The 15095-nt window shown below is 39.6% G+C and overlaps 2 protein-coding genes and 1 long non-coding RNA gene across 5 annotated transcripts in view; 2 read left to right on the top strand and 1 right to left on the bottom strand.

The window, feature by feature from the left end:
- LOC134180368 (uncharacterized) overlaps positions 1–2354 on the top strand; it is a 3361-nt gene extending 1007 nt beyond the window's left edge. Inside the window, exons 2-7 of one of the 2 annotated variants that reach the window (XR_009969979.1) lie at positions 662–734; positions 1381–1448; positions 1504–1616; positions 1678–1798; positions 1875–1990; positions 2106–2354. This is a non-coding gene — a long non-coding RNA (uncharacterized LOC134180368). Of the gene's footprint in view, positions 1–661; positions 735–1380; positions 1449–1503; positions 1617–1677; positions 1799–1874 lie in introns of both variants that reach the window. The other variant, XR_009969978.1, reaches the window with a different exon arrangement.
- Positions 2355–4975: 2621 nt separating this feature from the next.
- Positions 4976–15015, top strand: LOC134180355 (ribonuclease Oy-like). 2 transcript variants are annotated; one of them, XM_062647495.1, is made up of 8 exons: positions 4976–5203; positions 5278–5380; positions 5445–5518; positions 14078–14150; positions 14214–14281; positions 14343–14456; positions 14517–14637; positions 14703–15015. In XM_062647495.1, exons 1-8 carry the CDS (start codon positions 5181–5183, stop codon positions 14835–14837), a joined length of 711 nt encoding a protein of 236 aa, XP_062503479.1. In that variant the 5' UTR covers positions 4976–5180; the 3' UTR covers positions 14838–15015. The 2 variants fall into 2 exon arrangements, with proteins under 2 accessions (XP_062503479.1, XP_062503478.1); XM_062647494.1 differs by having other exon boundaries at positions 5275–5380.
- On the bottom strand, positions 6814–8814 carry LOC134180164 (uncharacterized). Its single transcript, XM_062647258.1, has one exon. It carries the CDS (start codon positions 8503–8505, stop codon positions 7162–7164), a length of 1344 nt encoding a protein of 447 aa, XP_062503242.1. The 5' UTR covers positions 8506–8814; the 3' UTR covers positions 6814–7161.
- Positions 15016–15095: the final 80 nt, after the last annotated feature.

The raw sequence follows: 15095 nt of genomic DNA, 5'->3' as shown, positions 1-15095 counted from the left end.
TGTCTTGAAAGTATACTATCATCTAATCATCTTGTAGCTTATGTCTCTGGCTTTTCTGAAGAAGTTAGGCAAGAAGAACGATATACTTACACAATTTTACTCTATGTACCCCTTCAATTAATTAGCTACACAAGGGCTATGTTTAGGCATTAAATTACTGACAGTTATCGACAGCTTAAATTAAACTGTTAGGCCGGGCAGACTTGATTCACTGACAGTGAGTTTACAGTAGGGGTCTCCGTGAGAGTTCACGTGTGCACTACGCCCATCCAAACACGGGGAAACACTACAACAAAACAAGTTTTATCAATACAATAGTATGCAACAACTTTGATAGTGAACCATTCAGAGAACAGTCAACTATTATTAGTGCAACTCAGTCAGTGTCCTGACAGTGGTAATATTTTATGGTAATATTATATAGTAAATGGGAAAATCTTAACAAATAATGACCGACTGCCCGCATGTCTTGGTGGAAAAGACTAGATGATAAACTGTGAATCAAATTTGCTTGACAGAATAAGCTAGAGTTGCATTGCACTTCCATGCAGAATCAATGGATGCATTGATTTAGACAATAAGCCTTGTTGGCAGCTAGTCATAATAGCATACTGTAACTACAAGCAAAGGTTTGGCTTTAATTTGATTTTATGTTGATTAGGCCTGCAGTTGATACTGCAAGAGGTCCAAGTTACTGCAATGGCTTCTACAAATTTAACATGAATTCATTAAAGGTACTGTTGCATGGTACTGCCGTGCATTAAAGCGCATGCGCCTATATGTGAGTGTTATGAACCAGTGCGCCCATACCTCGCTTGTTTATGAGGTTTCTTGGCCAGCTATATCTCCACGTAGCAGAGTGATCGAGCTAGTACAGACAAATGTTGGAAATCTAGAGACAGAATTAGAGTAAAATTCTTGGAGGGTATGGTATCAATTGCTGTCTGTCAACAACAGGAAACTTCTTTGTTTATAACATGTACTCTTTCGATTACGTCAGCTTCTAGAAGAGTTCGTATCTGAAAAAGAGCGCAATTTCAGCAGCATCGATGATGACGACAATGATGACAGTGACGACGTTGGAAACTCCTAGATCGATATTATTGATGAAGACACAATCACTTAGCTAACGATTATGACAGTATTTTAGACAAAAGCTACCTAGAGTAGTAGGTTTGATAGTCTGAACATAATTCTAGTCAACACAACACTTGATCAAATGAATTTCTGTTGTTCACTTGGAGGTGCATGCACTTCTATCTTTATCAACTAGTCCTATTCTTGAAAGAGCCTGATTTCACTTATAGGCACATGCGCTTTTATGCACGGTAAAACGGTAGTGATTTTGAAAGTATGTGTACACTGTTTGTGGTAATGTAGGATTTGCTGTCCGAACTGAAGTATGATTGGCCCTCTGTGTTTGCTGACTCAAGTGACTACAGTTTCTGGTAGGGATGTGCACAAGTCGAGCTGACTTTTTTTGACATTTTCAAGTTTTGTTAGGAGACATGAATGAAGGAAACATGGAACTTGTGCAATGTCAGTGGACTTTTTGAACAATGAACATGATTTTTTGAAACTGTCATATCAATTCACAGAAGTTTAAATATTTACAAGTAAGCTTAACAGTTTATTCATTTCTCAGTTGCGGGTAGTTACAAGTGACTCTTATTTCAGTGCTCTTGTCAACGTAGGAATTGTTCCATCAGAGACCGATACATATGACGTAGACAAGATTAGTTTTGCTATTACTGCTGCGTATGGTGTTAAACCAATGCTTTTGTGCGGCTTTAATGAGGTGTGTGTGAAGTGTGCCCTTACTCTGAGTATGAATTAATTAGTACGTGCATGAACGTAACTGTCTTTTTGTTTAGTCAATTGGGCAGTTTTTGTCAGAGATCCACTTGTGTATGGACAAAACTCTACAGCTTATTGACTGTAGCAGCTTTGCCTATGTTTATTCTGCTTGTCAACCTGAAGAGTCAGTGAAGTACATAACATCTTTCTGATGTACAGTTTTGATGTGTGTGCTATGGATGCATTGAACTGGTTTTGTTTCGATGTAAAATGTGATGTATCCGTACATGTTACTTTTTTTGTTATAGTATGCTCATTCTAACAGCGGTCTTCCTTGTCAGCAGTTATGAACTCAATATTACAAGTGCAAGTTGTAACTCAAAATTAGACTGTCAACCGGCCACAATGTGAATACAGTGTGACCGTGACCTCATAAGGAACTTATAGCATCAGAAATGAAATGGTGAACGTCCTGATAGGCAGCAGGTATGTCACATCTTCACTAAAATGTTATGGGGGTGTACTGTGGCCACTGAATGGATCCAATAGTCCGAATGGATCCAATAAAATGGATTCATAGTCAGTTCACGTACTCTACACATCTTGTAAAGTCCACTCTCACTCTGACTTTTTAGCATTTCTTGCTGCTCTAGAATTTACTTCAATCGCCACAGTGCTGGTCTTTAGTGTAGATAGGAATCATTGGTTTAATTGTTTGTAATTAATACTGCAATGAAAGTAAAGCAGGGATGTGTCATCAAATTGAGTAGCAGAACCAACCATCACTCTAAGTAGATTGATTTCTTTGTTGCATACCAACTCAGTTACTGATCGACTTCAGTAAAATAAAAACTAATGAAACACCTGTAGTTACGGTGTTATGTAGTGAACCTTGACATCCCAACTTTGAATTCAGAGGTTTGAAAAGGCACTGACATTGTAGAACATTAGTGTTGATCTTGAAGACTTTTGAAGATAGTCTTGTGTAGCCAGACTCTTCTCCGCCTCATTATGAGAGCTTGTTTTTTAAATTAAAATGTGCTTGGGTTTGGGCTTGTTTTTAAATTAAATTAATGCTGCATTTACTTATCAAGTTTTATGAAATCAGATTGTCTAACATTTCTTGTCATTCTGCTCAGACAGGTGCAACAGTTGGTGCATGACGCAGTTGCTTGTGGCAACTGAATTTTGATCTGGTTACACGTATGCACACACAGCTACTTTTGCAGCCGTAATACATAGTGGCTGCTGGGTCAGTAGAGTTCATCATTCAATTGCATTGAATGATGTGCATCCAATTGGGACTGTAGGAAACTGACATGCATGGTGAACATGAGGTTGTTAGCACAGCAAAAATAGATTGGCAACATCAGTCGGTCAACGAACTCATCAACTGCATGTATCATATATATTAAACAATACATATAAACTCAATCTGAGTAGATAAATATTCTTAGAGTTTGACTACTTTTTAGTATGAAATGCTTCATCTAGAATTCAGCAGTTGCTCCAAATCTGGGTTACAAACGAGATGGTGTTGAATGTTTACCATGGATGGACTGACATAACTTGTTGTAGCTTTCCACTTTCAGTACCAGCAGTCACTTCCATTGTTATGTTACCCGGTTGCATAGAACTCTACCAGATCTGTGAACTCTCAAAACACCTAGTACAAACCAAGAAAATACACTGCTTCAAAACTAAAGTATATTGACAAATACAAATAGCAGCTCCCAAAACAGCTAACAGAAAATATAATGCAATAATAAGATGAAGTGCATGAGGTTATGTAACTTATATTGTCTAGTCTTTTGTACAATGATATGTGCTACAGTCAACACATAATTATGAATAAAAATGCTTTAAAAATGCTCTTACTACTTGTTTTGATGTATATACCATGTTCTGTATCTGTATGTATTGCTGATTACTTAATTATTATTGCTTATTAGCTTCCTAGCCTGCTTGGTTTAAAGGTGTTCTACTTTAGTATAGTAGCAAATATGAAGTACATATATGACAGATTACAGGGACGCAGCCCATGCAGCTGCACACTTGGGAAAGGCATTGATCATCAGCAGTGGGCATATAAGTTTGGGCATGCGTGGTTTACTTTAGAAGTTAGGGTATATCTTCAACTTGTCTTATAGCTATCATTGCTTGTCTATAGCTATCACATGTCTATAGCTATTAATGAATTAATGTACTTACAAGCAACCTGTGTCAGTATCGAGACAGTTTAGGTGCACGCCCATTGTCTAGATAAAGCATGCATGATCGAGGTTGTCTTGAAATACCCTATATGCATGCCAAACAATTTTCGTCTAACAGTCTTGCAACAATTAATGCACACTCCAGTACTACATAGCTATATAGGGGCATTGTCTCACAAGCATGTGGCTCTACCAGTAGTGGAGGCTAATAACAATCAAATTTACTGCCAACTGTCACAGATACAGTACACCTAGCTATCTCTATAGCGACAATCACTATAGCAATATGATGGTTTTAAAGATAGATTTTAATAGAACCAAATCAATAAACTACAGTAAAACCAGTTATATTTATAACAATATTGTTATTATTGTTGTTATTGTTTTTCAATGCAACAACTTTATTTGCAGACAAGAGTGTACAAACAGCAAAGTCAAATCATGTCCAGCTATATATGCTATTTGCTTTACTAAAAGATATTGATTCTGTTCGTTGTATAATCATTGTTGTTGCACACAGAAATCTGGTGCAAGTACATACAGAGTACACATACACACAAACAATTATATTACTACTACACTAGTACATATACATATTAGAGTTAATTAATCTACAGAGAATACCATGCAGCATCAATTCTTCCGTTCTTTTTTTAGGTGGACTGTACATGTTTTGCATAGGGTGTTGTGTAGACATGCAACTCGATCTGTACAGGTGAGATGAATATAAGCTTGTAATTAATTAATTAAGGCTCTGAGCACAAAAATACCTGGTATTTTGAAGGCTTCAGTTAATTAACTTAATTAATTAGTTATAAGGCGCCTTTGGCAATAACAATTATTTTTCAAGTGCGCCTAAACTAACTACTAGAGTCTTCCATCATAGGATGTATAGGTCGACACTGAAGTGTGTGAAGATTTAGTAGACACGCTTTTCCCATTCTGCTGGAGGGGCTGTATGGACCTAAAAAATTTAAGCGCTGCCTTACTAAGGCACTATCCAGAGGGATTGTTCTAGGGGCTATAATAAAAATTAGGTCACCTAGCCAGCTCGCAGCCGTTGATTAGACATGGCTATCTACGCATGCGTAAGACAGCGAAACCCGGATCTTTTGGTTAAGTGTAGAGTTACTACCCTCCTTGTACAATCCTTCCGGCGGCAACTTCGGAATGAAAACGACCATTTGTCTCTAGTATGCATCTTTTTGCTTCTGATACAGTTTGTGAGGCGTCATTCAAGCGTGATCGCAATGATTTGTTTTAGTAGTCTCGTTTCCTTTCTGTTTCTCTATGCATACCATTGCAACGGCAAGCCGTCGTCATTCGACTTCTTTCTGCTTGCTCAACAATGGCCACCAGTCATTTGCACGGTAATGTTTTTTGCTGTCTAGTTTTGACATCGTTTAATTAATAATTAGGTCTTCTGTGACGTAGGCGAATCCTGACTACAGGTGCAGAGTGCCTCCAAGTTGGAATTCGAATGCAAGATGGACTATACACGGTTTATGGTGAGTGCATATTGGTGTACGAACTAGTTTACGTGTACACAATAGTGTTCGGCTTCTAGCTAGCTAGGGTAAACTCGCCTAAACGTGGACACCCTTCAAAGTAATTAGTATGGCTCCGATCAGAAGCCTTACCACAACCTCATTTAGAAACGCAATTTACCCTCGGCCCTTGGTGTTCACGCAGGCTCACTCTCCAGTCTGTAGCTATTCGTTGAGATATTATTCAACTAGAACGTGACGTCCTAAAGAGGTTGATATTAACGCTACTAACTCTAGTGGTAGGGTGGACAGCGGCGTTTTCGAACGATCTATTACGGTAAACATGACCGGAACTGGAAGCTACGCTTGCAACGAGCTTTTCGCGTCTTCTAGACGTCTATGCAGTCTGGACAGCTCTAGAATTTGCTAGGTTCAGGAACCTCATCGCGCATGGCCCACCCGAAGTGGAACCAACGGCTACAGTCGGGATTGTCGCTGCCTATCCATCCTTCTTTATCTTTCTTTGAGTCTTGGTAGTACGATTGACCGTAACTGCTACAAAAGGAGTCATTCTCGTCACTGCTGCGACGCTTGAACCAGCCACTCCCATTGCAAACGTTGTCTTGGACTTCCCTGATAGTAGGCGAGTTTCTTGACATTGTAGCTTTCCTTCCTTTGCCATTTTCTGTACGTTTTTAACCTTCAGTTTTCTATAAATCCATCTGCAGTGAGGATTTCACCTGCATGAGATGGCAGCAGCCGTCTGTCTCTTGTGTTCTGTCCTTGTGTTGGATCTGAGTCCTGTGCTGCAAAGAGATGTGCAAAAAGTGGCGTATCTTTCTCTGCATGGGTGTACGTTGAGGTCTAGAAAGTCTTACTATGCAACTTCCCAGGCCCACCCACTTTTGATTACAAGTTTCTCGATTCTAGCCGCTGCTCATAGAGGTGAATAAAGAAATCTGCATGGTGTACAGTAGAGTAAGGCATAGGCTGTGCAACCAACGTACAGCGGTGATTGCTTGCATTGAATATGTAACGCTGCACGATTGTTCTGATTTCGCAGTGGCAGGATAGTCGAGGCTACTGTCTAAACATACGGAAAAAAAGTGAGACAACGCGGCGTCAACTGGAAGAGCGTCCTGTCCCGAGAAGGTACGACGCAGTGCTTGCTACTACAACAAACCGCATCGCGGTTGATGACCAATTCGTTCTGTGGTAAGAAGTGAAACTTCAACTGTCCACCTTTAGGCGGTGTCCACGTTTAGGCGACTTTACCCTAATTAATTATCAATCGAAGAGGCTGGAGAGCTTGTAAAGTCTGTCCCAGCATTAAAGTCACAACCGAAAATGGGCAGCTGAGGGGCCACTTTGGAAGATACGGGATTGATACGGGCATCATTGCATAGCTCTTGATTCCCTTTATTCAATTATGGCAACGTGTTGTTGATAGGGTGTATTAGAGAGGAGATACAGCACACTTTAGAAATATAATGAGATAGAGGGTGGAGTTATGTCAATCAACGTTCTCTAAATGCATAGCTTGCCAAATTAGTTTCAACTCTTTAAGATAAAGACTGTAATTGAGACTGAAGTTGATACTCTAATGGACATATAAATTAGCTACCTGCTGTTGCTACACCCTGTACAATACCAAAGGTCAACAGTTAGTCACTTTCTGTATCGCTAACAGTTACTTCAGACTCAGAGCTCGAGGTGTCGCCATGGCCTACTTCTATTACCATTCGCTCAACTAGGTCGTCCCTCAGTCCGTCTACTTCCCAATAGTGTTTCTCCACCTTTTCTCGTACATGTTCCACACAGCCAGCCCATCGATCTGGTGTGACTTCCAGCATTCCTTCTCTGGCAAGTTGCAAGATGTTCTCCATAGTAAAACCACTGATCCCTGTATTCTTTCTAGCTGCATAACCTTTGACTTGTGCCCATGCGAGCTCTATAGGATTTAGTTCACAGTGACCAACAGGGAGACGCAAACAGCAGTGTCCCTTTTCTTGTGCAAAGACGTCTGTTTGGTATACAGAAACAGGATTGGTTGCCCAAATTAAGAAATATAGTTCAGCTTTTAACATCTTCTTTTCATGACGAATTTTATGCTTTGCAAGCCAGTCTAACATATCCTGTTTTCTGCTTGACTTGGTTGGTATTTTTTCAACAACTGCGTTGTGGTACTTGGCATTATCCAACACAATCACAGATCGAGGTGGACAGTTTGGTAACAGCTTCTCTCTAAACCACTCCATGAAATGTAAAATATTCATTTCGTTGTGATAATCGCCTGAGTCTCTTTTGCCAACAAAAATCAGTTCAGCTCCATCAATCCACCCTTGCTCACAACCTGCATGAAGGATTATGAGTCGTTTTCCTTTACCACTAGGAATCTTGAGGCCACCTTTCCCGTCATAGTCTGTCCAGCATTTTGTCACTGTATGGTGCTGATTTAGCCATGTTTCATCAAGGTAGATAATAGGCCTACCTTCTGATCGAAATCGTTTGATTTCTTTCAGGTATTGGGCTCGTGAGGCCACAATGCGGTGCTGTTCGTATAAACATTTTTTTCTGTTCATAGTTTTATGTCGAAAGCCCATTCTGCTAATGATCCTATGCAAACTTGCCCTTGAATATGGAAACTCCTCTTCTTCTACTAGAGCAGCATGGAGTAGTGTTAATGTGGGGAAGACTTTGTCAGTGTAGAATTTATGAATTCTTCTCCTGATTACAGCCTCTTGAAAATTGTCTGTGTACTCTCTAACTGGTCCACTGTGTTCTTTTCTCCCTCTCTTCCTTGGACTTTCAATATGTTCCTTATCTCTATGTTCTCTGCAGATTCTGTAGATTGTTCTCTGGTGCATCCCTGTTGCTTCTGCTACTCTCTGGATCGGTTTGTCCAGAAGGATGGGGCCATCCTCCTTTTCTTTCACAAAGAAATCTCTCACGGAAAGCACAATTGACTTTTCTATACTTCTTATATGTCTTCCTGATTGTGTTGCCATTGGAAAATAGATAGAAATTGCTGGGTTTTTTATAGGCAATGCGTGGGACCTCCAAATGGAATCTCTGGTGACTGCTATAAACTTGTTACGTCACCTGCACTACACAGTCTGTTTCCGGTTTGGATACTGTTATCATTTTGCTTCTGAAAATGCATCTGAGTTCTGATTGACTGCAGACTACTAAGTTAGAACTTGGACTGTAACAGTTATGGGGCTTATTGAGTTCCAACCAGCCGCGTAAAAGAAAATGCGTTGCAATTGTTTTTACACAGCTGCAAAGGACAGATGTCCGCTAATTAGGCAGGCCCTCCCAAGTTGCACACCACATACATCTACTGAAGAACTTCTTGTAGCCAAGCTACTGTAGCTAAAAGATTTGGATGTTGTGGGTACGTACAGGGAACACTTACTTATCTAGTACCTGTGTTAGTTTACCTGGAGGGGATAGTAAACTGAGGCTAACTGGATCTATAATTGATTGTTGCAACAACATTGCATATGGTCCTTACAAGGTGCAGGGTTTCCTCAGCCACTCCCAAGTTACTCCCCCAAACCCGTTATGACTTTAATTCTGAGACAGACTTTAGTCCATTGGCTAACTACGAGAAATGAAGTTTCATTGCCCCCATCTCGCAAGGAAGGTTTTTAGTAGCAAATGCTAGACGAAGTACTCACTGACTAATTTCGATTTGTTGCCACTTTCAAAAGCGGTTCGTTGTAAGACGATCTAATCGCCTCGAGTGTCCAGTGCGTGCATACGGGTCTCAACGTTGTTTTTCTTTCTCCCACAGACGTCTGCAGCATTTTTCAGTTGTACATTGACTAGAAGTATATACTATAAGCAGAATGGAATAGATTAGTGTCACTAAACTAGAGCTAATGGTGTCTTCCAGTCGGCGTCTAATGGCAACATACGGGCAACTGTGACCCAGATGTGGGTGCAGTTACATTGACGTATGGTTTCTATCGACTGGTTTCTTCTACTATACATGACCTCACATACTACTAGATGATCTTTATCATTAAGGCTGTGTCTCCACTTGTTGCTCTTTAAACTTGTTTAACGTTAAACACGTTTAGACTCTAAACATGTTTAGGAGACAGTGTCTCCACTTGTTCATTTATTCTGAGCTATTAAAAGAATTATCCGGGACTTTGTTGTACCGCGCGAATTCGTTTCTTGTGCACCAGACAGTCGAAGATTATCTTCTGGTCGTCTGAAAACCATCAGAGACACGAGTCTCTGTCTTTGCTGAAATCATTCTCTCCTGACCCTCTGCATCAGTCTACGCACTCTCTGACATTGCCTAATTCTGTCTTCTTCCAATAGTCTCCAAAGAAAGAAAAAAAAGCAGCGTGAAAGAACTAACATCCATTGTCGTGGAACGCGCATTTCTATCATGTTAAACCTAAACCACTTTCGTTAAACTACCTGAATCATGTTTAGCAAAAGCTGTTTAGGTTTACAGGAAAACAGGTTTAACGCTAGTGAAGACGCAATTATTCTTAAACATGGTTAGACTTAAACATGTTGTAAACATGTTTAAGCCCTAGTGGAGATGCGCCCTAAGTTCGAATAGTAATTGATGAATTTTTCAAATTTTGTATTGATGTTCACCACGCGCCGTATGTTATTTCTGCGGTCTTAAATTACTGCGATTTGAGAATTGAGACAAAAATTACTGTGAAGTAAAAAAATTTCTGCGTTCCAACAAGGAATTATGACAGTTATTAGCTAGAGACTTAGGACCGCTTTCTTGGTTGCTTTCTACTGGTATCTGTGCCTTGTTGTTCATCGCTTTGCTGACTAATCACGTAGGCTACATCGCGGTTTGCTTTGCAAGTAGCTTCATCTCCGAAGTCATTCTCTGAAATAGCTACCTATGCTCATGCCAAAGCGACCTTCTTGCACACGGCATTATAAATACACGTGCAACACATTTCAAACTACTGCGCAAGTGACCGAACATACAGTGACTGCCTGGGACTCCAAGAATAGGACTAAATATTTTCGAATTTTATTTCTGCGCTTTGTTATTACTTCGAAGTAGTCACAGAACTATCATGCATGATCGCAGAAATATCATGATCGCAGAATTATCATGATCGCAGAAATAACCGGTTATATACCGGTATGCATTCATACGGTATCTCCATGTCGGTGCTTCACGAGTTGGTTATTCTTTTAGTACATGCATGAGCTGTCAACAGACTAACTGTAGAATCTTGTTGTCAAAGCTCACTTTTCCGACCTGTAGATCGTGCCTCGAGTCAGAGATATTTCTGACTTCTACAGTTCTCTAGGCGAGGTATGGACGCAAATCGTTGTGAGTTTAGTTTGGAAATTGCTAGCAACTTTCTAGTGTGAATGTGAACGTCACGCTTTATACAAATGAACATGCATGGCAGTTTTGATTTCAGATTTGCAGTAGATCTGTTTCGTAACACTGCTTGTTGCATCACTGTCACTAACTAAGGACGTAGAGGCGACCAGCGACTTGTGCGAAATTGCTTTCGAAGAGCCTCCTGTGAAGAAAGCACGATCGAGCTAACCGATGTATGTGTAAGTCATATATAGACTCTAAAAGCTTGGCCCTGCATGTTTGCTTGGTCATGATTGAACTGATGGAGTTTACACTTGCATGCTTCCTGGTCGACATTTCTGAATGCTGCCAATATAGCTAATTATTAGAATTCTAGCTAGCGGAGATGACAATTCAGTACGTATTAAGTGGACGAGCCAGAAGGAAATTACCATACCTTATACTTGCTACCAAACGTATATACATACAAACGTATATACCTTGGTCGTTTTACTGCATCAAAGATAGCTGACATGCACCGTTATACTGCAACACCTGTTGTTGCTGCCAGTCCCTCTGCATGTCATCAATTATGGACTTCCAGAAGTATATCCATTAATGCGGCAAAGGGATTCACTGGTAAGCGTACCGTGCATGTCTGTTTGTGACGGAGGATCGCAAAGCAAAAGGATCTAGAGAACAGACGAAAATTTGAGAAATTGTCCTACAGTATGAATATTAATTAAGAAAGCTGGAGAAATGATTCACAAGGCTGCTGAAATCAAAGGAGACGATAAGACTGCACTTCTCACTCGCACAGTGATCGACTTCGTTGCTCGTGAAAGTTGTTACTACCTGTAGTACCATGAAAGCTGTCATTCTAAAATTATAGTTACGTGCACAAGCACCATGTGGATGCAATACTTTAAAGCTAAGAAAACAGAAAGATGACTCGGATGTACATGCAGAAACTTGGCAACCGTAGATGTTGACGCGATTGCAGCACGGCTCAATGCACCAGTGACCTGCAGCTGTCATCGGATCTTTTATTGCAGCCTTAAAATTACATTAACAACTTTGGTAGATCAAGTCAAAAAGCGAAAACAAAACTAATCGCAAGATTGATTCACAAGACTAGCACGAGAAAGTCTGGTGACGAGGCTAGATTCTGGGATTATGAAGATGAGCATAGCAGTCTACTACTTTGACTGATAAGACCAGGAGAAGGCTGGCATCAATTTGCATGGTTGCCCCGGCCTGGATTGCTCGTTTTGTCAAATTTTCATGCAGAAGATCGAGGTGCGTAATATTACAGCAGAAGTCTGGACAGACTGCTCTGACAATTTGATGTCGTTACTAGAATACCAGCATGTTTTACGAATAGATTAGAGTTAGAGATGAAGAATTGTAATGTTAATAGTATAAAGAACGCACTTTAATCCGTATTCTAGTTGGCCTTCGTGTGAATTCGACTGTTTCCTACGTGAATTTGACCATTTTGCAAAGAATTCGCATGAACGAATGACCATTTAATAGTTTGTCAAGACACAGCAAACTTGGGTCAATTTCAGCTTAATTTCGCCAACATTCCGGGAAAAATTCACCTGTGTTACCGGGGGATTCAACACGGAGTCATCACAAACTCACACTAAAATTTAATGTGAATTCACAGTAAATTCACACTACTGTTTAGCAGTGGGATATATCTAGTGAATGCCACATGCACAATATAAATTGGGCAGATGCAGAGGTATGAAAGTTCGATGCTACGGGAAAGTTGCTGCAAATTTCTTGGAATGGGACACTCGGTTACATTTTCATTTGTCTTCAGCGGGATATTAACGAATTAGCACATTCCAGTTTATTCGAACACACGCCCATACCAGTCATTTGAACTGAATCCACACGGAATATGTCGATTTCTACCAAAAAATTGCACATGACATGTCTACACAAGTTCAAACTGAGTCTTCCGTCATAACACTACAGTACTCTGCCCGTAAGAAGGACGGGTCATGTATCTAGTTATCTCTAAAACCAAATGTGAAGTTTTTAAATCTCAACATTGCTCATCTTTCATGACATTTCAGTGAGTCATGATGATTCGATTTTTGGGGTATACTGGTTGGTATACATCTAGCTTCGTGTCTACAACATGTATACTAGGGCTGCACAGTCTAGCTAGTTTGTAACCAACTTTGATTGACAACCCTATGACAATAGAGATAAAGTTGATAATCTAGAAAAGATATGTTTCGACTGTAAGTTGCATGCACACTTCTATATCTTCTTCGATCTGTTCATGCACTGACACTCGATCCAAACACGCTAAGTACAGTTAGCAATCAGCGATGCTAGAGGTCATGCAACCAATAAAGAAAAATAGTCACAGTCCTTTCTGATTGTACATAGACAATACACAAACAAACACAAGCAAACAAACAAACAAATATCAAATACCCATTGAGAAACAAGTGCAAACTAGGTGATTTTAGCACATTCATATTTTTGTTTACTTGAATTAGAGGCACAGTTGTTTTCTTCTACACCCTTTAATTCTCTCATTGCTCTATTTCTATATGATAAATACAATATTGAATAATTCCTGTTATACACTTCAGAATTAACACAGTAACAAAATGTCACCAAAAATATACGAACACGCTGTACTATAAACTCACTAGCTGTGATGTTTAAGTTTAGAGCATCTCATTTTGCAAACAGTAGCACCTTACACACCTCTTCATTTGTAACAGAGTTTGTACAAAATATGTAACAAACATTTAATTTATTTAATCAATTACGTCACTAACTGGAAGTTTGGGGCAATGTGCTTCTGGCAAAAGTGAACATTGGTCTGTGGCAACTGCCGGACCTGCATGCTCCACCGTCCCTGTAAATATAGTATGCACCAACCTCGATAGTGAACCATTCAGAGAACTATTATTATAAACTTAGTGGTAATATTATAATAGTAATATTATATATAGTAAATGGAATAATCTTAATAAATACTGAATAATATGGACGACTGCCCGCCTATGTCTTGCGTGGTGAAAATGACTAGATGATAAACTGTGAATCAACTTTGCCTTGACACAAATAATTAGCGAGCTAGATCTATAGAGTTGCACTGCACTTCCATGCAGATGAATAAATGGATGCATGGTTTAGAAAATAAGTCTTGTTGGGAAATAGTCATAATAATATATATTGTAACTTCTACAATCAAAGGTTTGGCTTTACACTTTGATTTTTATGTTAATTAGGCCTGCAGTTTATAATGTGCGAGGTCCAAGTTACTGCAATGACTCCTACAAATTAAACGTGAATTCATTACAGGTACGTGTACTGTTGCATTTCAAAGCTGGTATGTGGCATGAGACTGTGTTCACGGTGATGTAGGATTTGCTGCCCAAACTAAAGTATTATTGGCCAAATGTGTTTCGTGGCAACACTGACGTCAATTTCTGGTAGGGATGTGCACAAGTACAAGTCTGGAGCTGACGTTTTGACATTTTCAGATTTTGTTAGGAGTCATGAATGGAGGAAACATGGAACTTGTGCAATGTCAGTGGATTTTTTGAATGACGAGCATGATTATTTTAAAGAGGCCTTAAAAATTCGCAAAAGTTTAGATATTTACAAGTAAGCTTAACAGTTTATTCATTTTTGGTTGCTGGTAGTTACAGGCAGTTTCTATTTTAGTACTCTTGTCAATGCAGGAATTGTTCCATCAGAGACCCATACATATGACGTAGACAAGATTAGTTTTGCCATTACTGCTGCTTATCGTGTTAAACCAATGCTTTTGTGTGGATCTAACAAGGTATTGTGAAATGTGCCCATACTCTGCATGAGTGCGTGCATGAGTCTAACTGTCTGTTTGTATAGTCAATTGGGCAGTTTTTGTCAGCGATCCACTTGTGTATGGACAAAACTCTCAAGCTTATTGACTGTGGCAGCTTTGTCTATGTATCCTCTCCTTGTCAAAAGGGAAAGTCAGTGAAGTACATAACATCTTTCTGATATACTCTTTTGATGTGTGTGCTACGGATGCATTGAACTGCTTTTGTTTCGATGTAAAATGTGATGTACCCATACGTGTTAGTTCTTGTTTGTAGTATGCTCATTCTGACAGCAGTCTTCCTTGTCAGCAGTTATGAACTCAATATTACAAATGCAAGTTGTAACTCAAAACTAAACTGTCAACAATATTGTGAACACATGCAGTGTGACCGTGACCTAGGAAGGAACTTATAGCATCACAACGAAACGAAATGGTGA

The sequence above is a fragment of the Corticium candelabrum genome, chromosome 5 (assembly GCF_963422355.1).
Source record: "Corticium candelabrum chromosome 5, ooCorCand1.1, whole genome shotgun sequence".
Classification (NCBI taxonomy): Eukaryota; Metazoa; Porifera; class Homoscleromorpha; order Homosclerophorida; family Plakinidae; genus Corticium; species Corticium candelabrum.
The sequence above is the reverse complement of the archived record's forward strand: the minus strand, read 5'-3'. Positions and strand labels throughout refer to the sequence as shown.

Excerpts from the sequence above, each read along its gene's own strand:
- LOC134180355 (XM_062647494.1), top strand. The coding sequence starts at position 5,181 with ATGAAAACGACCATTTGTCTCTA. Across the intron at positions 5,519-14,077 it reads TGGACTATACACGGTTTATG|GCCTGCAGTTTATAATGTGC; the intron begins GTGAGTGCATAT and ends TATGTTAATTAG. Across the intron at positions 14,638-14,702 it reads TTTTGTGTGGATCTAACAAG|TCAATTGGGCAGTTTTTGTC; the intron begins GTATTGTGAAAT and ends CTGTTTGTATAG.
- LOC134180164 (XM_062647258.1), bottom strand. The coding sequence starts at position 8,505 with ATGGCAACACAATCAGGAAGACATATAAGAAGTATAGAAAAGTCAATT.